We start from the raw sequence: 21,446 nt of genomic DNA, 5'->3' as shown, positions 1-21,446 counted from the left end.
GTCGGTTGTTCATTCTATCAGCTAAGGTGCTCTTTGGGATACCGTAGGTCTTTGCAGCACGCGAAATGCTTAAGTTATTACCTGCAGCGCGTGTCGATCGGATCGCTTCAATCGCGAGAATGACTTTGTCTTCTTAGGTGTAGATTAGCATTATGGTTGTTGAGATTTTACGCGTCAAAGGTTTAAGTGATTTGGACGTAAGAGTGTTTAGAAAAAAACGTCCGGCTGACTGGTCCGGCCGGCTGACTGATGCACCACGTTAATCAAATCATAAAATTCATCTCTAAGATCACATCTGTAAACATCTAAGCCTTGTACGGAGGAGGCGAAATACCCTCCATAAGCGCCTTCAACCTCAACGCCAAAATCCTCGACTGGAACCGCGTCATGGGCAGGAAGCCCACCATGATCCAGAGGTTCTTCACGCCAGTCTCCCGGAAGGCGCCCCGATACTCGCCCTCCTCGTCGACACCCCACACCTGCCCGACCTGGTTCGCGACCTTGGGGCCCAGAGTGTCCCGGATCGAATCATTCAAGTTGGAGAAGCCAGTCGCAAACACCACAAGGTCGAACTCGCGTTCGCGGCCGCCACTGAGAATAACCTTGTCCTCAGTGAACCGCTCAATGTACCCCGGCTCGACCTTGATCTTGCCGTTGATGATGTGCTCGCACGCGCCGGCGTCGAAGTAAAACCCGCCGTTGCGCGTCTGGCCGAGGGTGACGTTGCCCGTGCCGCGCTGGCCGCGCCAGGTGCGCAGCCCGCGGGCGTTGAGCGCGTCTAGCAGCGGGCGGTCGAGGTCCTCCAGCACCTTGGCGGTGCGGCGGCCGAGCTCCTCGCCGGGGCCGACGGGCGTGGAGAAGAAGAGGCGGTCATGCTCGGCGGGGTCGGCGCGGTTGCCGTCGGCTCCCGGGGCGTAGCCGCCGAGGATGCGCGGGACGGAGTGTGTCAGCGACATGACGTACGTCGGCGAGCGCTGGAGGAGGGTGACGTCGATGCCGCGACGGGAGCAGTCGAAGGCGGTGTCGAAGCCTGAGGACGAGGTGCCGACGACGCAGACCTTCTTGCCGGCGAAGGCGGCGGAGCTGTCGTGCGCGGAGGAGTGGCGGATCTCGCCGCCCTTGAACGTGTCCATGCCGAGGATGGTGGGGGTGTAGGGGACGCCGCAGAGGGAGGTGGCCATGACGACGTGCTTGGGGCGGACGGTGCGGGACTCGGTGCCGTTCTTGTTGATTTTGACCGTCCACGCGCCTTGGTCGTCCTGCTCCGTCTCGATGACAGTGGACTTTGTCCAGATGTTGAGTTCGAGCGCGGACGCGTACCAGCTGATGTAAAAACCCTGCTTCTGGGCCGGGGTGTACGTTGGCCACTGCTTGGGGTAGCGGAAGAAGGGCAGGTCGTCGGCCCAGTGGGGGAAGTGGAGGGAGAGGTACTCGTATCTCTTCTTCCAGACGTCGCCTACTTCTTCGCTGCGCTCGACGACGAGGCAGTTGAGCCCAAGGGCATTGCACCATGCGGCAAGCGCGAGGCCGTTCTGTCCGCCGCCGATGACGAGAATCTCGGGGTCAGCCGCGTCGACTTCCTTTGCGCGCTGCGCCTCCCAGCTGATTGTGCCCGTCATGTGGCCGTCGGCCGGGGCGCGCTCCGGGAACTGTTTGAGCTGCTCGGCGACAGTGTGCATGGTGTAGATCTTCCAGCCGTCCTTCGTCAAGACGGCCTTGATGACGGCCGAGGCGACGACGAGGTCCGTCTCGAACGACAGGACAAATTGCAGCTGGGCAAAGTCGTCGTAGGGACGGTCGACTACGGGAGCCGGCGCAAGGAAGGCAAAGTTGGAAGCCTTGGTGGTGGGGATGAGGTCGCGGGCCGCCTTCAGAATGGCCGGGCGGAAGTTGAAGGTCCGTTGGTCCCAGGTGAAGGAGAGCTTGTCGCGCCAGACGCCTGTTGCGGGTTAGATTTGTCCTCGATTACAGCAGGTCTTGAGATGAGCATACCATACTCGAGGAACAGGTCTGCAAACGCCTCTGCGTTTCCAGAGCCTAGAGCATCGGAGAGCTGTCTGACGATGCCCTCCGCCTCGGCCTGCGCGTCGCAGTCCTGTGGAATCTGGACACCGAGAACGTCGGTAGTCGGCAGGGCGTGGTTGTACTTGAAGTCGTACATGTAGTCGTCGGCCACTGGAGGGCGCTCAGCAGTGCCATTCAGCTCTGCCTGCTTGACGGCGGCCCTGGCGGCGATGTCGACGCCGTTGGCCTCAGCATGATCGATGACAGTAGAGGGAGCCATTGTAAAATTATGATTGAATGGTTTGTACACTTGCCTCCAGAGCCGAACAGAAGCGCGGCGTCTTCGCCTTTCATATCGTTCTCACGACGCGAGAGCCAACTTTCGTCTCGTCGTCAATCGTCGCCAGTGACATGCTGAAAGCCCCCTCCATAGAGGGTTTCGACAAAGGGGGGAATTCTCCCCGCTGAGATTTGAGTTGAAGGCCAACACCCCGGTTTTACACGGACTTTCAGACGAAAGGGACCAGCCAGGGGAGAAGGTTGGAAAGGTGCGTCTCCCCACCCCAAGTCAAATCCTGATGGGGGAATTCACCCCGTCCGCCAAACGCCAGTGGAGCTAAGATTGTCGCCGCATGTCGGGGATTTGGGGCTGGTGTGTGGGTGGTGTGGAGATGATGCGGGGGACGGGGTACGAGAAGAGTGCGTCGTCCATGGCACATCCCAGGTCGCGATGCCGCTTTTGGCCTCTGTGATCTCAACGTCGTGCCGGTGCTGGCTCGGAGCAGCCTCACTTTGTCCGAGGCTCATTGTCGCTTGCCACGCTTTCTGTCGTACGATCTCAATGTCTTCTTCGCGGGGTATTCTCGGGGTATCGGTAGTCTGCCATAATGCATAAGCCATAAACCATTGAACACGCGCACACAGCTTCAGTCGTCCTCGATGTTCTCCCTCCATTGGCGTTGCAGCGATTCGATCAACGCCGAAGTTTTCCATCCGGACCTCCGCCGCCACTTCTCCAGAAACTCGAGCGCGGCGTTCTGGTCGGCGGGGTGGTGCAGGTATGCGCCCCAGACAGCGAGGCAGTGTCGCGCCGTGAACCATGTGTTCTCCGCCCTCTCGTTCGACGTCGCCAGGCCCAGGACCATGAACAAGTGATGCCGAATGCGTCGTTCTCTCGCCCTGCTCTCGGCTAGGTACTCGTGCGTGTGGACGACGTTGCGCGACCCGATCGCGTTGAGGACAATCTGGGCGATGTGGTAGTACTGCAACCCGACGGCGTGGTGTGGCAGCAGCGTCAGGACCTCCGGAAAGCAACGGCCTTCCTCTCGCGATCGCTCTCGGAAGTAGATGGGCCGGTAGGATGCCGGTTTGGACGCGTTCCAGTCGGCGATCTCGGTCTCAGAGAGGGCCACTTGGGCAGGATCTCGCGGCTCACAGAAGGCGCGTTTGAGGAGGAATGCGAGGTTGAGAATGGACTTGCTTGCCCAGGAATAATCGTCATTGCGGCAGATGGAGACCGAGTTGGGGAAGCAGTCGAGGCCCGTCTTGAGCGGTATCTGCGTCGTCAGAGACACGTAGATGTCTTCTCGGAGACACAGCCAGCACGCAGCCTCGGCCACCCCTCCCAAGGTGGAAAACTCGGGGACCATATTCAGAATGCGAGACGTGCCTTCCAAGTGGAAGCGATAATCGTCCTCTATTCGTGGTCAGCTATGGAAGGAGCAGCCAGGTCATGACGCTTACCGTCCATTTCCTCGTTCTGCCTCAGGAGAGCGACGGCTGTTAGCACGCTCTCGGTGATCTTCTGTCCGCCAGACATGGACGGTATGAGGAGGTTGAGGCATAGATTCTGATAGTGCAAGGCGAGGCCGTCGCCGTCTTCGTCCCGACACCGGTTGAAATGTCGCGCGGAGAAGGCACAGATAGAATATCGAATAATGAGATCCGTAAACGCCATCTGGGACACGACCGTCTCAAAGGTTCGTGACGGATCCGCAACGTCCGTCCACAGCGCCATATGATCAGTGAAGTTGCGCACGAGGAGCGCCTCCCGCGGACTCAGCGGCGAGATCTCGTCTGAAAGATTCTCCCCGGAAGGGGGTACGTCCTCCATCAAGTAGTCTGTCGAAGGTGAGGTCTCGTTCATTAGGCGTCCCAGTGACGTGGAATCATCCAGGCACGGATAGGCGTTCTGGCTGCTGGTCACGCTGCCCGCCGGGGCGCTCTCAGCCGATACATTCGGGCCCAACGAGCCCTCCGCGTCCTCAGACAGGCGCGGGCTCTCCCCCTCGTACAAAGCTCGCAACTCCGGAGTCTCATCGTAGAACACGGCCGGCGCGGTCGGCAGCGGACAAGGGCGCCATAGTCCTGGAGGGGCGCGGGTGAGGGCGTTCTGTTTTGGGTAGAAGCGGAACTTGAGCGTCGGCTGGCGCACGCAGTTGATGCCCGCGTTCTTGCACTGCTGGCAGCCGCTTCTCCCCCAGTCGCACTTGCGGTGGCGATACTTGCAGGCCTGGCAAGCTTCAGTCGGTTTCGGGGCGCCGTCTCTGGCGGTCTCGTTCATGCTCGAGCACCGCGATTGCGAGGCTCAGTATGGTATGCTGCAGCGTGCGAGGAGACGCATCGGTCGCGTTCTTTTTAGATCATGGAATCCAATCTCAAAGGGGCCAGATAATCCGATGTTTACCTTTGCCGATGGGATACCGTAGGTTGATGTTGGTTGTAGGTATGTGAGGCAACGTGGAGCTCGGCGGTCGCAACTGCCCCGGATTTAACTGTGAACCAGCTCGGGAATGGAGTAGCCCGTGGCCGGGAAATTATCGGCTCATTGTCACTTGGGGAATGCGGGGTATTTGGGGTCACTTTGCTGCTGAAAGATGGGATTTTGGAATCGGAGGTGCCCGGATTAAACTTCTCTCAGAATTTCGAATTAATTGTCGAGCCCTGTCCGGCTTATTCCCTTTATGTCTTCCCCGAAGCCAGGGTTGTTTAAAAAAGCTCTTGCTTGTCACTCTTGGTACTAATTAGCCCACGGAAGTCGTGAACTATTTGATTCATCATGTGCATTGTGGCGAATAGCATGATAAACAAATGTGGGACCAGACTTGTTGCAATACAATCGCGGCTTCCGCGACATGTATTTTGCTCTGATCGCTCGAAGTTTGTCCCGGTATCATGCTTAGAAATTTCTGAATACTAAGCCAGTGTGGAGTCTTCTTCCGACGTGCGAGAGCCCTTTCGATCCCTTCTCAGAAATGAAGAAAGCTGCCTCCAGGTATTCTGTGTCTTCTCAGGCTTTTCTTGCTCTGCTAGAAGATTGTCGGACCTTCCGCGCAGCTTGGGCATGGCGCTCCGAAGCCTGGTCCAACTAGCCGGCGTCAATAGTCCGAGTATGGTACCAAGTGACGTGACGAGCGTAGTGACTGTTACAATACTGAAAACGGTCCAGAATATCTTCCGAGTTTGGACGTCGCTTGCGGCGTGGAATACTTCGACGCCGAAGAAAGTCTGATTCCAGCATTCAGCTCTGGCATAGATAGAGGTCTGAACAGACAATGATAACTCACGGCTACAAAAGTCGGGGGGAGAAACAGGATTGTCACAATGGTAAAAACCATCATAATCTTGTTCAGCTCTCTACTCTTCTGAGCTTCCCTGACCGACTGGGCGTTGAAGAGCTGTTTCAACTTAGGTTAGCGCATTCCTTTCCAACTGGAGGGGTTGACTGACACCATCCCTAAGACTCTCGATTTCCTTCTTCATCACAGAGATTTTGAAGAGAAGTCCCTTTGTTTTTTCTTGGTGAAGTGCCTTGAGCGTGGTCCAGTTTTGATCAATGATAAGCTGTTCTTCCTTCAGAGACTGACCTCGCGGGCTATAAGACCACCGACCAGAACAGCGATCTGAAAACGACTGAAACTCGACCTCTCCTGCTTCTATGATGTCTGAGAATAATCTCAGAATCTGCAGGACTTTGAAATATGTTCTCGTTTTCTTCAGTTCAGGGTCATACATTAATTTTTCCAGCTCTTTCTCGTCCTCGATGGATAGCGGCTACATTCATGAGATTAGTAATAATTTGGATGATATCTCTCAAATGACTTGCCGTGACTGAAAACACTGCGCTCAACTGATTCAATGTTTCATCCCAGTCGTTGGTCCAGGAAGTAATGACGTGGTACATCTGGGCTTGAAAGGCCGCCATGCCCGTCAACAGCCCTGCTGGACGAATGCCCGTGTCATTCCAATTGAATTGTTGAATTGGATGCAAGCGGTCGTAACTCTGTTCTTCAACCGTATCCGCTGTAGAGAATAGCCGAAAGTTTCCTATAGGAGCGCAAAGCGGCGACATTGTTAGACGTGTGGAGTATCTGTGCTCAAGCAGAGATATTCGTTTTCCCGTAGCATCCTCAACGCTTAGAGCCTCCCGCTCGAATCGAAGACCACTCGGGTCAGATGATGTGCTTGTCTCGCCGGCTTCCGTCTCAGTCGCATCCACTGCCGTATATTTGAGTGACTTCATGTAGTAAGAAAAATGGTCTAACACAACCCTTGTTTTCAGTTCTAGGGGAAAATTTAGGTGAGGCATGGACCAAGTCAACGAGCCCCAGGGGCCCATCCACGGACCGAAGTGGCGTCTGAAGAACGATACATCGCCGGTTCTGAATGTATAGAAGTCGGATGACATTGCAATGATTGTTGCGATATCTTCAAAGCTGAGAAGCCTTTGGGAAAGCCCGACATTAAATGTGCTGGTACGAATTCAGAAGGAACCCGCCCAAAGAGTGTCCAACTACTTACCAAAAACTGCCATATAGAGGTGCATCAAGCGGCTTGATCGGAGGTATGATATCCTATATCAGCAAAAGAAATGATAACATCAGCTCAGAAGCTTCGTTTGGAGTGTGAAAAACAGGGATCTGCAAGGCGTACCTTGCCATAGACAGCCTGCAAGATGGAATCCATGCCAAATGCAGCATGCTTAAGGAACCTTGGAGGCGGAACCGCGGCCCAAAATTTCCAAGGACGGTCACTTGGAAATTGTCTTTTGAAGAGAAAGCCCCAAGTGCTAGGCCAGACACACTTCTCTGGGTCTCTCGTCGCTTTCCCGTTGACAACAATTACAGGCCTCCATCTCAATCGATTGGATGACGGTCTTTTAGAAGAGCCAACACAGAAGCCCCCCATGCCAGATTTGAAAATCCTCTCGGTGTCTTGAAGCATGTTCCGGAGCAAGACCGCTGCATCTTCATCTGATTCAATAGGGTCTTCCTCAGACAATCTGAGTTCGCCGGCGTTGAGTCCCATAAAATGACTTGAACTTAGGACCATCTCAAGGAGGAAGCCCCCGGGAGAGTCTCTGACAGTGCATGGTGCCCCCGATCAATGCTTCTCCAACCGTTGTGTACATCATTCAACAGTCTCGATGCACTCTCCGAGATGTCAACTGGGGTGTCGAACCTGTTCTGGAGCAGGCTAAGGATTTGAGAGTGCTTTTCGTTCAACGCTCTCAATTCCGCGAGCTGTTGAGCGACGTGTTCTTCATAATGAGAGGATTTGTTCGAAAGCCTGGGTGAATGCCTTGCCGCTAATCCAGAACCATTCGATGGTACGCCCGGGTCGTTGAGCGCTTCATCCATAGCACTTGGCGCCAAGGGCGAGCTTTCTTCATCGTCAGACATCTTCACGATGCTTTGGGGATGAGGCCGTGGCTAACGGGGCGGCTTCTAAGACACAATTTAGCTAAAAATGTTTGGCATCTCTCAGGAGTCGAGGGTGAAAATCACGAAGTACTGAACGACAGAATAAAGAGAAAGAGAAAGAGGAGCCTCAATTTCACACGAGAAAAAACTTTGGACAGATTCCACGTGCGTTATTTTAAGGACCAATCCCTTCAGGTTCTCTTATGGGGCGCAGGAGTGCTGCATGCTACTGTGTACCTAACCTGATATTGCGGGACTGAAGTTGTCGATTAGGTATGGCCCAACTCTCACTTAGGGAATATTCCCGAATTGTCTCCAATTATACTGTAAAACCGGTCCATAACGATAACTTCCGGTAGCAACCCCAAAACCAACCCCATCGTTATGGACCGGTTTTACAGTAGTTCAGAAGTGGGATTGCTTCAATTCAACAAGGCGGACACGGCACAGGCGAACCATTTCGAACGGGTGATGTTGTCTTGCGCCGAGAGTATTTGCCGATTCACCTTGCTACCTAGTATTCAATGAGTGTGTGCCCACATTATACAGCGTAACAGCCCGCATGAGGCCCAAAAGTGGAACCACAACTGCAGTACTGCATAGGTAGTGTTCACCAGCTCACAGGAACATGGTCCAGAACTAGATAGTATTATACAATATTTATTTATCATGCAGCTTTTGAGCGCCCAAATGGCGCAATTTTAGGGTGTTGGATCGATCATGCATGCAACTAGACACCTTTTTACGCCTGGCTCACCACTCTATTTTCACATAATGCCAGTCCCAGACATTTACACAGCATAGCCGCCAGAGTTCTTCTGTCTCGGCTCGCCCGCAGCCTCAAACGTGCCGTTCTCCAACAACCTCACACCCTGCGCGGAGGAGCTACCAGGCGCAACCCACGTGACGTTGTGGCCCAGCGACTGCAGGTAGCTAATCGTACTATTATCATACGAGTACTCGACGTTAATAATATTCGGGCTGAGCTGGTCGTGCAGACGCGGCTCCGCCAGCGCCTGGGGCGCCGTCAGGTTCCGGTCGAGCACGTTGTGCAGGTTCTGGATGGTGGCAGTGATAATACGACTGCCGCCCGCCGCGCCGATGACAAAGTACAGCTTGCCGTCGGGCTTCTCGACGATGACGGGGGAAATAGAAGACAAGGGTCTCTTGCCGGGGCGGATGTAGTTGGCCGGGCTGGGGACGTAGCCGAAGGCGTTGCTGGAGCCGGGGATGCTGAAGTCGTTCATCTCGTTGTTCATGATGACGCCCGTCTCGGGGACCATGAGCTGCGAGCCGAAGAGGAGGTTGACGGTCGTCGTGAGCGAGATGGCGAGGCCGCTGGCGTCGGCGGTGGCCACGTGGGAGGTCCCCGGGGTCTCGAGCGATTCGAAGCCCTCGGGGTTGTACGCGGACACGTTCTGGGTGCGGAAATCCGAAATCTTGGAGCGCACCTCGGCGCCGGTCTCGGGGGAGATCATGGCGGCCGTGTAGTCGGACATGCCGTCGACGAAGAGCGGGTCGCCGAGCTTGGAGCGCTGGCCGTAGGCGAAGCGGATGGCCTCGTCGAGGCGGTGGACGGAGAGGTTGCGGCTCGCGGGGGCGCCGAAGTCCTCGTAGCCGGAGACGGTGTTGAGCGCGCTGAGGGCGACGATGCCGCCGGAGGGGGCGTTGCAGGCGGTGAGCTTGTGGCCGCGGTAGGTGATGTGCGCGGGCTCGCGGATGGCGACGGTGTAGTTTGCGAGGTCGGCGAGGGTCATGGTGCCGTTGGCGGCGCGGAGGGCGGCGATGGTGGCGTTGGCGATGGCGCCGGTGTAGAATGCGTCGGCGCCGCCGGTGGCGATGGCCTCGAGGGTGTCGGCGTAGCGCTTGCGGGTCATGGTCTCGTTGAGGCGGACGCGGTAGCCGTGGGGGGCGAAGTCCATGGCCCAGGAGGGGTCGTCGGTGAGGAAGTTGCCGTTGGGCGTGACGGCGTTCATGTACTTGACGAGGTCCTCGTTGACGCGGAAGCCGAAGCGGGCGATCTTGACGGAGGGCGCGACGAGGTCGGCCCAGGGGAGGCGGCCGTACTTGTTGTGGAGATACTCCAAGCCGCGAAGCTCACCCGGGACACCACTGTGCGTCGTTAGCATTGGCGCATTTTCTGTGAATGATCTTTTTGAGACTCACCTTGCCAGGCCGCCGTACATGCTGGCCGCCGTGTTGTTGGCGTACATGTCCTCGTAGGCCGCGGCGGGGGCCGTCTCGCGGAAGTCGATGAACTCGTAGGTCCCGTTGGGGGACCTCACGAGCATGAAGCCGCCGCCCGCAATGCCGCTGTGGTACATGCCGACAGTGCCGATGCAGAAGACGGTGCCGACGAGGGCGTCAGCCGCGTTGCCGCCCTTCTTCAGCAGGTTGGTGCCGATCTCGCTGCAGATGTCCGTCTCGGAGGCGACGGCGCCCAGCTTCGGGGGCCCGGCATACGTGCTCGGGGCCGCGAGGGCGGGCTGCAGGAGGCCGAGCAGCAGCTGCGCGACGGCGGCGGTGGTCGCGAACGACTTCATGGCGATGGAGCTCTCGAGAGACTGGCTGGCTTGGACCGCGGTGTGAGCTTGTCGGCGGGGAGAGGTGCGCCTGCGTCAGAGACCGAGGACGAGGAGGAAGGGCTGGGCTGGGAAGCTGGAGCGGGAGGCAGGAGTCGCGGCAGCAACAGCAGCAGGCGCGGCCAAGCTTTATCAGGGAAGCTACCTAGTGATCGACTGTCAGTCACCGTGGTTGACCCATGGCCGTTATCGTTCGTGTGATTGGCATGGGTGTCAATTGCGCCCACAACGTGATAGGGAAACAGTCGTCTTGGTATCCATAGATTGGCTAGTGAGTGAGCAGGGTGGTAGCGAAGGATCCAGCAGGCTGGTCGGTCCGCTGCAGGTTCCCGTGCGACATTTTGGCAGAGCTTGTGTTGGAGAGAGTTCGTCTGATTCAATCGAGAATTGACAAACGTAACAAACAAGACGATAACTGGGGAACTGGTCCGGGCCAATCGACGTGATGCCCGGGGGGTGGTGATGTGATTGCCCGCTTCTTATCAGGCCGTGGGGATTTTTCCAGGAAAACAATTCTGCTGTAATTTCAGCGATATATTGTTACCATTACGGCCACAAACAAGAACCTTGCGAGAAACGCCCGCTGCCATTGGGCAATTGGGCGCAACATGTCAATAAAGTGCCGATACCACGCTGATTGGAGGGCCCCACAGCGCGGTGAGTGCCCCGCATGGCCCCGCATCGAGACCCACAGCTATCGCGGGGACGCCGGCTTCGGCGGGGAACACTGCTGCTGCCAGCGATAAGCACCTGCCTTTCCGGGCGGTAGCGCCTCCACAAGAGCCCGCTCCCGCCGAGGGGCCCATCCGAGCGGCCCTCACCGAATCGCGTGCTCACATTGTTGACAAGACAGACAGACCTCACTAGGAAGACGAACGCGCGGCTTCACGATGTGTTTCTTTTACATGATGATCAGTGTTAGTGTTTTATCAGACAGACTTGATGGCATACATCCGTCACATAACCCCATACCATCACCCTTGTCAACCCCAAGGACTCGGCCCAAACTTTCCCAGGATGGAAACCTGAGGAGACTTCCAGATGCTCCAATCCTCAGACTTGGCCGGGTCCCCAAACGGCTTGAGGGCAGCGAATCGCATCCTGTCGCAATCGCATTCGTTAGCATCTCGTCTCACACTGTGAAGATACTCTCCAGTGCAGAACTCACGTGTAGTTCCCAGGCTCAATCTGCGACCCATTCGCCAGCACGCCGAACCAGAAGAAAGTATGCCGGTACGACGTGTAGATCGCGTTCCGGTGCACGTTCTCCAGCGGGAACGGGATCACGTCAAACGGCCCGCTCGAGTCCGAGAACGGGCTCCAGTACTCGGTGTCGGACCGGTCGTAGTACGCCACCGACCCAATGTAACCGTCCTCGCCGACCGCCGGCGGGTAGCTCCAGTCGCTCTCGTTCCATCCGGCCTCGTAGATCTGGCAAGGGTGGTCAGGACCAGGTGCTCTTTCAAATAGCAGAATGGGGATGCGAAACTTACGTCCCATCGGAGCTCCTTGGATCCCCACTTCATCTGAATGGTAAGCCAGAGCCAATCCTCATCCTGCCAAATCTCATTCGTCCAGCTGTAAACCGTGTTAGCGATTTGCCAATTTCGTCTAAAGAAGGCAAGTTGGCAACTCACTAAGGCTTCTCTTCAATAGGGATAAAGTTGTACGTCGTCGTTGCTTTGGGGAAGCCGTGCATGTACATGTCGTCCATCTCCTTCTTCAAATCTGCCGCGAGACCTATTATGCGGTTAAATGTGTGATTAAACCCAGAATGCCTGGCGTCGGCAGTCTCTTACCCATGTACGATATGGCGAGGGACTCATTGTTGCTTCCACTCACGATGACTTTCCCACTGTACAGCGGCAATCCTGCCGGGTTACCAAAGTCGGGTGCTTGGAACGTCACACTGCACTCGTTAGCCCGTCTTCCTCCTCATCAACATCAGAAGACATACCTGACCGTCTTCGACTCCCCAGCCTTGAGCGTAAACCCCTCAGGCAAAACAACCTCAACCGGCATCTCCCTCGGCTGAACCTCCTCCAGCGCCCTCACCCGTGGCGAGCTACTAACCGACGTATCAAGCGGCAGCAGAATCTCCATCCCAGCCCCGTCCTCCACGGAGAACGTATACGCTACATCCCCGCTCCCCTCGTTCCTCACCACAACCTCGTGAGAAGCGACAAAGTTCGCCGTGTCGTTCAGCGCGAACTTTTCAAACTCCAACGACGTGGTGGCGTTCACGACTTTGAACGCGTCGACCAGCCCCGTGCCCACCTGCGGAGGCGGAGCCGCCATGTCGAGAGCGCCGTCCCACCACTTTACCGTCTTCCCGCTGGCAATGATCCTCCGCGCAAGCATCTTGGCAAAACCCGGCCCGTGAACGGTCCGTCCGCCGTGCGCGCCGATATACAACGCCGCCACGCCCGCCACGTACGGACACGCCATACTTGTCCCGCTAAGCGTCGAGAAGCTATCCGTGGGATACGCGCTGAAAATCTCCCCGCCGGGCGCAGCGATATCCGGCTTGATCTCTAAATCGTACAGCCCGCCCCAAGATGTGAATGACGACGGGAGCCCGGCGAAGTCGCGCGGTAACCCTACGACGTCGTTCGGCCCGGCGGAGAAGTCGGCAGTGACGCTGGTCCCGGCCTTGACAGCCTCGACGATAGCTTCGCCTGAGTGCCTCTCGATGACAGCCAGCGCGCTCTGGTAGTCATCCGTGTACAGCTGCGCGAGCGGGCTCTCGTTGTTGTAGATGAGGATGTACCGCGCGCCCAGGGCGTTGAGGTTCGCCTGCTTCGTCATAGCATCGCATCCGCCGCGCCGTACGAGCGCGACAGCCCCAGTCAAGTTATGTGAGCCCTCCGGGTACGGCTCACACGCCTCAGCAGTAGCGTTAGTGTCCAGCCCGAGCGGCAAGATGGGCCACCCGGCGACGGACTCGGGGAAGTACACCACGGAAGGGATGTATCCGATCCTGCTGGACGAGGTCTCATTGCGGAGGGCGAAGGTGGCATTGAAAGCTGGCATCGGCGCAGACTCGCCCTCGACGGAGGCGACGGCGAGGACGTTCTTGCCGGAGGAGCCGGAGGAGCCGTAGAAGGGGCCGGAGTCGCCTGAGTTGCCGGCGGCGATGGTGACGAGGACGCCGCGGTCGACGATGCGGGAGGCTACTTCGGCCCAGGCGTTGTCGGAGAAGCCGTTAGGGCCCCCGATGCTGGCGGTGATGATGTCCATCTTTTGGTTGTTAGATCTGTGAAGGTGTGTTGAGGCTAGGAAGTGGGGCTTACGCCGTCATCATAGGCTTTGAGGAACGCCTCAATGAGTGTGGCTTCGTCTGTTTCGCCTGTCGAAGTGAAGACTTTGTATGCGTAGAGCGAGGCTTCCGGGGCGACGCCGACGAAACTGACGACGTTAGTTCACATATTGGAAGTGATTCAGAGAGGGGCTGCTCACTTGGTAGAAGACCCCGCCACGATGCCCGCGACATGGGTTCCGTGGCCGAGAATGTCGAGCGGATCCTCGTCGGGCTCCTTCTCGCCCAAATCAGGCCAGTCTGGGAACCATTAACACCAGAATCAAAGTTTGAGTAACGAATCACCTACTTCCGTCACCAACAAAGTCATACCCTCCAGCAACCTTGAATCCAGTCCCGAATCCACCGCCGAGCTAGACATGCATGTCAGAACCACGACCTCATACAACATCTAAGCGGCGGATCAAAAGCTCACTGCAGGATGAGAGTACTGTATCCCGCTATCAACAACGCCAACCTTCGCGCCCTCCCCGAAGACTCCGTTCTCATGCAGCCTATTCACGCCAGTCGTGTGGTGCGTGGAGTAGTTCGCCGAAGCCGCGTCGTCGCTAAACGACCGCGCAACCTTGACGGGATCAAGCTTGACGACATGGTTGTGCCAAACGTTGACGATGTCGGGAAGCGCTTGGATGCTGGCTATGTCGTGCGTTTCGGTCTTGACGTATGCGCCGGAGAAGATGTCGTTTTGGAATGTCTTGACGACTTCGACGTCAGGTAAAGAGGCGATTGCTCCTTGCAAAGAGGCTTGGCCCTGTGTATATGGTGAGAGGTCGTTCGAATTGGCTGGTGGCCGAGGAGATGCGGTGTTTTTACCTGGGCGAATTCGACTATGTAGCGATTCGACACAGTGACGGAAGACCCATTCTGGCGCTTCGAGAGAGCACTAGTGCTGCCCAGAAAAGGGAGCACCGCAACGGCTAAGGTCCAGACCGAAGGCATGATGTCGGGAGCGAGACCTGGAGCTCAAAGTCCTTCTCATGCCTCCCTGCCTCACGCATCGAGAGAGCTGCCCCAACTTATGTAGCAGAATCGCGCCTTTTCGGATCATCGAGAAAGGCATCATGCGATTGCATCGTAACATCTCGGCAAGTGTGCGTAGGCGCGGAACCTGCGTATACGGGGTTGCAGTCCGGCGGGTCTCGATCCTGTTTTGGACCAGACGGGAAGGAGACCGATGTGCCAAGATCTCGGTTGGTCGCTTGGGCCAAGGCTTGGTTGGGAGTTTGGATGTGAATACGATGATGGCACCTGTTGGGAGGTTACCTACCTTATTTGGACGGTTAGGCGACATGTTCCTGATAGAATCCCGCGACGGACAGGTTATTGGCCATGATCATGAAGTTAGCTCCCTACTCATATTAAGTTTAGGTGAGAGAAACGAGGGGCAACAAGAAAATGAATCGAGCCTACAAATCTGCTGATGAAAGTTCGATTGTTTGAAATTCTCATTCGTGACAAGACAATATCTAACCACTGCAAAGCTTAAGCTTTAACAAGTTCCACAACCTTCATCTCTCTACTCGTACCGTATATCTTGTTCACCTTCAACCCCGCTCCGGCAGCCATTTGAGCCCAGTTCTTCGCCGTTCTCTCCTTCCCGCCAATGTCAAGCATGGTGAAGTCATACATGGCCTGCAACGGCTGCGGCGGGTCATCCATGACCATCTCAGCTACCAACACCCTACTGTCCGATCCCATGGCCTGGCTGAGATGTGTCAACATCTTACCCGATACCTCGTCGCTGTAGTTGTGAAGACAGCGGCAGATGAAGTAGATGAATGCCTCTGCGACGCGTTAGCCAAACCTGGATCTTCTCCTCTTCAGGGTGACGATAACTTACTCTTGATAGGCTGCTCCTTGTGAAAATCATGACTCTGCAGCTTCACCCCCGCGAGCCCAGGGTCAGGATTCGCCACAACCTGCTTCATAACCTCGTCCCGATCCTCCAGCGCCACGCGGTCATGCGGGATGAACGGGTTCTCCTGCAGGATCGCCTTGGTAATATGTCCCTTCCCAGCGCCGACGTCCACAAATAGGATCCTGTCCTTCTGCGCCGGATCCGCGATCCTCTCCTTGAGCCAGCTGAAATCGTACTCCTTCCCGATCATCGGGCCGTGCGTTACCGTGTCCATGGCGTCCATCACCCGCTTCAACCGCGCGGGCTCCTTGTGGCAGATCTCCCACAGCGTCTTGTCCGGCTCACCGTGGCCGTAGGAATACGGCGTGTGGTTTTGCTGCGTCGGCTCGCGGCGTCCGTAGTGGCGGAAGTACTCTGGCATTTTCACCGCTGTGAGGAACATCTCATCGTAGCTGTGTGAGAAGTGAGTAGCCGCACTTTGAACGAGTAGCTTGGTGGACTGCGTACTAGAATGTGGCCAGTCTCACTTCCAAGTTGCCAGGTCTATACTTCTTTGATACCTCCGAGTGAGATAGCAGCTCCTCGCCGGTCTGGATGAGTATGTTGCGCGCCACAAGAATCCAGGCATAACGTCCTAATATGTCTTAGGCTTCATGGAACCTCAGCTTGGGGGCTCGAATGTCATGCTTACTGAGAATCGATTCATCGGCGTCCACCCTCTTTGCCAGCTGCGCGTATGAAATAGTCCCCTCGTCTGGGATGTTCTCGAAAACGCCCCAGTCCATGAACAGTCTGATGGTCACGATTTCAACGTACGGGTAGATGCGGTTCATGGCGTCGTTGCCGTACGGCCGCGTCGCGTATAGAATCTTCTCCGCGATGAGCTCCATTTCCGGGGTTGGTGCTCCATCTCGATTTGAGTTGACGAGAGCGGACAGCTGGGAAATGAGGCCCGGAAGTTCGCTTGGAGTGATGGCCATGGTTGCGTTACGAAAGTTGTCGATGTAGTTGAGTTTTCTATGTAGTAAATGATGTCGGTTGCTGCAAGTTGTTCTGCTCATGCAGAGTCCGCATCGGGAAGACGTCCATCTCTTATATCCTCCAGCAATGAAGTCAAACCAGCCGGCAGCCATCGCCATCGTAAGCGGGCACCGGCCAGCAGTGGGGCACCGAAGACCTAACCGGATGGGACGAAAACAGTAACCTTGTTCGCCTCCCCGAGCAGCGACGGCCGGTTCCCCCCACTCTCCGCCCGCGCCAAACCCGCGCCGTCGATAGCGTCCCGCCCCTTCTTCTCAGTCGGGAAAGACAAAGTCGGAAACTCTCGTTTCAGGAACCTTTCTCATCCGTCATTCTGCAAATGAGAGTACAAAGTAGGGCTACGTCGGTAGCTGTTCATTGGACGATATTGGCGGCGCACGCACCCAATCTCGGTTCCTTCGGTGGTTGGTTATTCAGCGCGAGGGCGTGTAGAGTATTTCGGCAACGAAGTTTGTCCGCTGAGGGACGGGAACGTGGCTTCCCAGTCCCATGAGTCTAATTCCACGTCTGGTTGGCGGCGTCTCCTCGGCATCAGAAGGAAGGCATGAGATGAGGTAGAAGGTATCCGAGCCAGCCAATTAGAAGAGCCCGGTGTCAGTGGCTTTTATGCAAGCTTTCTGACGATGACCATAGTGAACAATGTTAGTTGGTTATGCTGTGACTTTTTGCCCATTTGCTAAGGATTCATTGACGGCATCCCGTGTCTTATGAATGCTGCTTATCTATCTTGTTGTGGTTGTACACGTAGGTTGATTTAACGAGGCGCTTCGTGATCCGAACGGCCAGAAGTAAATGTCGAGAAACTGAAGTCTTTCACCCCCCCGAACCTGATGAATACTAAAGCGGCAGAAGGGTCATCGTCACTTGTAATTGCTTAGACACAAAAAGAATCATAAGGCTGGACGGTCATTTAACATGAGTTGTATTTATATTTTAAGCGACTCTTCTTATGAATTCTGTGTTGTTCAGACTGCAAGATGATAGCGCCATTTCCAACAGCCAAGACGACGTGCATGAGATCCGTCGCAAGCTTCAAAGTCTTTACACTTCCTCAGCCGTCATTTCATGCCTTTCAGGCGATTAATCAGTCGGAGGTGTGATGCATCTCCTTGACGCCAAATAGGGCGCCCCTGCCTTCTTCTGGTACCCTCCAGACGCGAGCGACGTATAACATGGGTCTCCTCACCAGCTCTTCGTCGACTTTCGTCTTCCCTCACTCTCGCCCCAACGCCCTCTGAGATATCGTCTTGCAACTCGACGATTTCAGAAACGGCAACAACGAACATCTGCGTGGGGTGCTTCGCCACAGCCCATGATTGGGCTTCTCCTTGCGAATTGCGAACCATCTGGCGCGTGGATCGTGCTTTCTTGATAGTCATAACCTGTCAGATTGCTGCTGAAGACCATCCCTCCTTCTCGGCCATTAGCGCAATTTCTGTCATCACACCAGATAAGATTCCTCGCCACAGGATCTGATGCTACCCCAAAGGATTCAGGATCGAGCAGAGCCATCCCAGATTGGTCCCGTTCAATGCCGTCTTTTGCAGGTGCAAGCACGACAGACGTTCTGGACAGGGAGATCTGATCGTTATTTCTGTCCCAAGAATATAGCGTGCTGCATCCCTTGCAGTATATTATATGTCGCAGAGGCTTCTTTTGAGGAAGAAACCTGTAGTCCCCGGCGACGTCTTTGCCGTCTTTGCAAGCAACGGCCCCCGGCATTCTTCCCGCTTTAGCGTTGTATGGAACAACGCCACCCACTCGACTATCAGGCCCTAAACAAGAACAATACTCGGGATGAAATGGTCTGAGTAGCTGCTCAAGGTTTGAGTTGACGTGAGGGCAAAATATGCTGCCATGTCGTGTTTTCAGTGCCTCTAACGCAGCTGTAAGGGCTTGGTCGTTCACGCGGTCAATCTTCCTGACGACAAATACTGGTAGAGTCCAATGAAACACAACACTAGGTTCTTTCTGAAGCCAAAGGCACAGAGAAACCGTTGGAGGGTTGATGTATCCGGGGTTGGCGGTAGCAGCCGTCGATATGGCCAGGTCGCTACACGTTTGGCATCTCACGTAAGTCAAGCTCTGGTGAGGCGTAGCTCCTCCTTCCGCCACCGAGCCAGTCCAACGGCCGACGTCCTTCAGAGAAACCTTGTGATGGGCGCAGAGATGAACCCACCCTTGTGAGATAATGCATTCGCGACTCACCGAGTTTCTTCTTCGCTCTTCTGATGAAAACCACAGTCTGGGATGGTACCTGTCGCAGCAGTAACACCACATTATGTGTGCCAGGGTTAAGTGATACAACTGTAACTCGGTAATCTCCATAGCCCGATGTTGTAGGCACGGTGTGCAGAACGAAACTTCTGCCGATCTTCGGAAAGTTTCCTCATCTCCTCGGAACCTCGACTTGTCGAGGCGCGCGCCCGGTTGAGGGAACCGATTGTTCATGTACAAACGCCAGAAGGTGAACGATACCTGGCGTAGCATGAAGAGATCGGCTAGCTCTAACTTGTCCATGATGAGGAGTAAAATCTCGACCGGAAGATGGATGATCGGGCTGCGACGCAAGTTCAGTTCGAAGTTGATTTCCCAAGTTGAAGCATCTGGACGCTGCTTTTGAATTTCGTCGAAATCATCAGTATCGAGCTTTCTGGGTGCCGCTGAGGTCATATCCTCCGGGGATGCCTGTTGTGTCTTTGTCACAGTGGGTTCTGGTTGACTGCGAAATTCGACGCCGTCCTTGGGCCTCGGTCGATTCTCCTTTTGCAAAGGAGCTAGAGATTCCAGTACAGTTTCGGTTTCGCTCACTAAGGTGCCATGGACAATGGTCCTCGTCTCCTGCACTATCTTAAACAGTAGGGGTAAATCCAGCAGAGTCGTTCTTTGAGATGACGGCATAGTGGGCTGCAAACGTCAGTTGAAAAAGCTTGTTGGTGATTTCCGAAAGAAAAAAATCAAATTAGAGTCGCGGCTTTCTATATAAGTACGATTGGACATAAATGGATAATGTGTGTGGTATCAATACCAGAAAGGTAGTTCTAGCCAATGGCCACACAGTACCTTTTACCAAAGGCATCAAGGTAGGCACTGAGGTACGAACGTAAACGTGATTGGAATCAGCTTAATTTTGGAGAATATGCCTATGTGTCTATTCGATCCTGCTTTGTCTATCTATCACCGAAGGCGTAGTCGGGGTAGCTCGAATCAGCTCATCCTCACTTGGCGGAGGTGTCAGCCGGTCAACCTTCCTCGTCGACAGCCAATGTACCGTTCCATATCTGTAGAGCTCTCCAAAGGTCCCTGGTATGTGATCTGCATCCTGAAAACCCTCCTTCTTGATCAGATCTCCCAGCGCAGGTAGTCCACCTGCTGAATTATGATACACCTTGTACATGTGGCTGTTCTCAAGCATGTCGATCACAAATTCCTCGGCCGCTTTCCGTCTTGCATCGTCCGGTTCATCCAGCCTTGTCGTGAAGATCTCGATCTGCTTGGCGCCGTCATAGTCTGTCTTCATGGCGCCGAGAATGCCATTGTTGATCCCTTCTACCATGAAAGCCTTCTTCTCGTAGAAGTCGCGTCCATTCCAGCCAGTCTCTACATCAAGAAGATTCCTCGTCCGGTCCCCGATGAGCATCTGCGCAACGTAGTCGCTCATCTGTAGGACCTTCTCTTCGAAATTCCAATCGGCCATTCCGTCAGCGATTCCGATTTCTTGGATTAGTGGGTGCTTGTGGAAGCCGCGTTCGTTCGTGCGATCTCTCCAAAGCTCCTTGAAGCCGTTGTGCCAGTTTTTGATGAAGATGGACCCCTTCCTAGCGGCAAGCATGAAGTTGCCGAAGCTTCCCCATTTCTTCCTGATCTGACCGGTGATGATCCAGAGACCGATCTCGTACGGTGAGCCAGGGTCGGAAAGAGCGTCCCAGAACAGATCGTCGAGGTGAGTGTGCAGCATGTTGCCGACATCCATCCATACGCCGCCATGCTCGAAGAGTAATGGGAGCCGAATGAGATCTGACGCATGCTGGGCTTTGTGAGATCCGTCCATGGTCATGTTGACAAGGCAATCGGGGAGCCAGTCCTTGCTGATGAAGTTGTAGACGTTGTTGGGGGAGCCATCGATGAGATCGACAAGTCGAACAGTCCAGCTGGGGCCAAGTTTGCGTACCCAGTTTAGAACGGTGCATCTGTAGCTCGGATACATGGCGTCAAGACCTTTGTCCCAAAATGCCCAGACATTCTTCTCGGAGGTGATAGGGCGGAAGGTGTTGAGTTCTGCAATGATATCCGGGTCGGTTCTGAGGTCTAGTTGGGACCGCGGCACTTCTCGCAGACCAGTGGCCCGATTTGGAATCGTAAAGTGTCGCATTTTCGAAAATCGGGGATGAGATGGAGTACCGATTCGACTTTATTCTGTTGGTATCCTCGTGGGAAGAGGTTGCTGTTTTATACGCGAATTCCAGGGGGCGAGGTTTGCTACAAGTTAGCGGTGGCGGTCAATCGATGCTCGTCGGCCCCTGACCACCATCGACCCCACCAGACAAATTCAACGGAAAGCCCGCGATGCATACAATATGACCATTGACACTGCCACAGTTGCTGTAACAGACGAGTGCGATAGTTCATTACACTCACTTGTGAGAGGCTGGATTCTTGAACAAATTTTAATCGTCTGTTGAGAGGAAAATGTAGAGGTATCACCCTAATACGTTCTGTTTCGGCTTAGCGGCGATGAATCATCTCGACTCACATCGCCCCGACTAGGCTTGTGGAGCTGCCGCTATCCGCTCAGGAACGCCGTCTATTTCTGTTCGTGCTCTAATTGGCAAAGCCGGTTTCTCTGTAAAACACCAAGTCCCAGTGGTCGATGAAATGTTCCGTTGTATGTTTTGGGTTTGGCACCCCCCACCGACGCTCACGCATGCGTAGGATTGTGG

General features: G+C 55.2%; 6 protein-coding genes across 6 annotated transcripts; all 6 read right to left on the bottom strand.

The window, feature by feature from the left end:
• Positions 1-305: 305 nt before the first annotated feature.
• Positions 306-2,284, bottom strand: COL26b_010928 (uncharacterized protein; the record flags this gene model as incomplete). The annotated part of the gene is made up of 2 exons (XM_053183612.1): positions 306-1,939; positions 1,993-2,284. 2 exons carry the CDS (start codon positions 2,282-2,284, stop codon positions 306-308), a joined length of 1,926 nt encoding a protein of 641 aa, XP_053032477.1.
• A 646-nt stretch (positions 2,285-2,930) lies between these two features.
• Positions 2,931-4,567, bottom strand: COL26b_010927 (uncharacterized protein; the record flags this gene model as incomplete). Its single annotated transcript, XM_053183611.1, has 2 exons — positions 2,931-3,700; positions 3,748-4,567. The coding sequence occupies 2 exons, from the start codon at positions 4,565-4,567 to the stop codon at positions 2,931-2,933; spliced, it is 1,590 nt and encodes a 529-aa protein (XP_053032476.1).
• A 3,930-nt stretch (positions 4,568-8,497) lies between these two features.
• Positions 8,498-10,249, bottom strand: COL26b_010926 (uncharacterized protein; the record flags this gene model as incomplete). The annotated part of the gene is made up of 2 exons (XM_053183610.1): positions 8,498-9,818; positions 9,873-10,249. The coding sequence occupies 2 exons, from the start codon at positions 10,247-10,249 to the stop codon at positions 8,498-8,500; spliced, it is 1,698 nt and encodes a 565-aa protein (XP_053032475.1).
• A 1,022-nt stretch (positions 10,250-11,271) lies between these two features.
• COL26b_010925 (uncharacterized protein) lies at positions 11,272-13,528 on the bottom strand (the record flags this gene model as incomplete). Its single annotated transcript, XM_053183609.1, has 6 exons — positions 11,272-11,389; positions 11,457-11,719; positions 11,782-11,866; positions 11,926-12,028; positions 12,088-12,197; positions 12,246-13,528. The coding sequence occupies 6 exons, from the start codon at positions 13,526-13,528 to the stop codon at positions 11,272-11,274; spliced, it is 1,962 nt and encodes a 653-aa protein (XP_053032474.1).
• Positions 13,529-13,538: 10 nt separating this feature from the next.
• COL26b_010924 (uncharacterized protein) lies at positions 13,539-16,445 on the bottom strand (the record flags this gene model as incomplete). Its single annotated transcript, XM_053183608.1, has 9 exons — positions 13,539-13,544; positions 13,582-13,696; positions 13,748-13,847; positions 13,897-13,960; positions 14,023-14,309; positions 15,134-15,391; positions 15,448-15,917; positions 15,973-16,099; positions 16,157-16,445. 9 exons carry the CDS (start codon positions 16,443-16,445, stop codon positions 13,539-13,541), a joined length of 1,716 nt encoding a protein of 571 aa, XP_053032473.1.
• Positions 16,446-19,657: 3,212 nt separating this feature from the next.
• On the bottom strand, positions 19,658-20,878 carry COL26b_010923 (uncharacterized protein; the record flags this gene model as incomplete). Its single annotated transcript, XM_053183607.1, has 1 exon — positions 19,658-20,878. The coding sequence occupies one exon, from the start codon at positions 20,876-20,878 to the stop codon at positions 19,658-19,660; it is 1,221 nt and encodes a 406-aa protein (XP_053032472.1).
• Positions 20,879-21,446: the final 568 nt, after the last annotated feature.

This window comes from Colletotrichum chrysophilum (genome assembly GCF_026319265.1).
Source record: "Colletotrichum chrysophilum strain AFK26 chromosome Unknown scaffold_124, whole genome shotgun sequence".
In the NCBI taxonomy this organism is placed as follows: domain Eukaryota; kingdom Fungi; phylum Ascomycota; class Sordariomycetes; order Glomerellales; family Glomerellaceae; genus Colletotrichum; species Colletotrichum chrysophilum.
The sequence above is the reverse complement of the archived record's forward strand: the minus strand, read 5'-3'. Positions and strand labels throughout refer to the sequence as shown.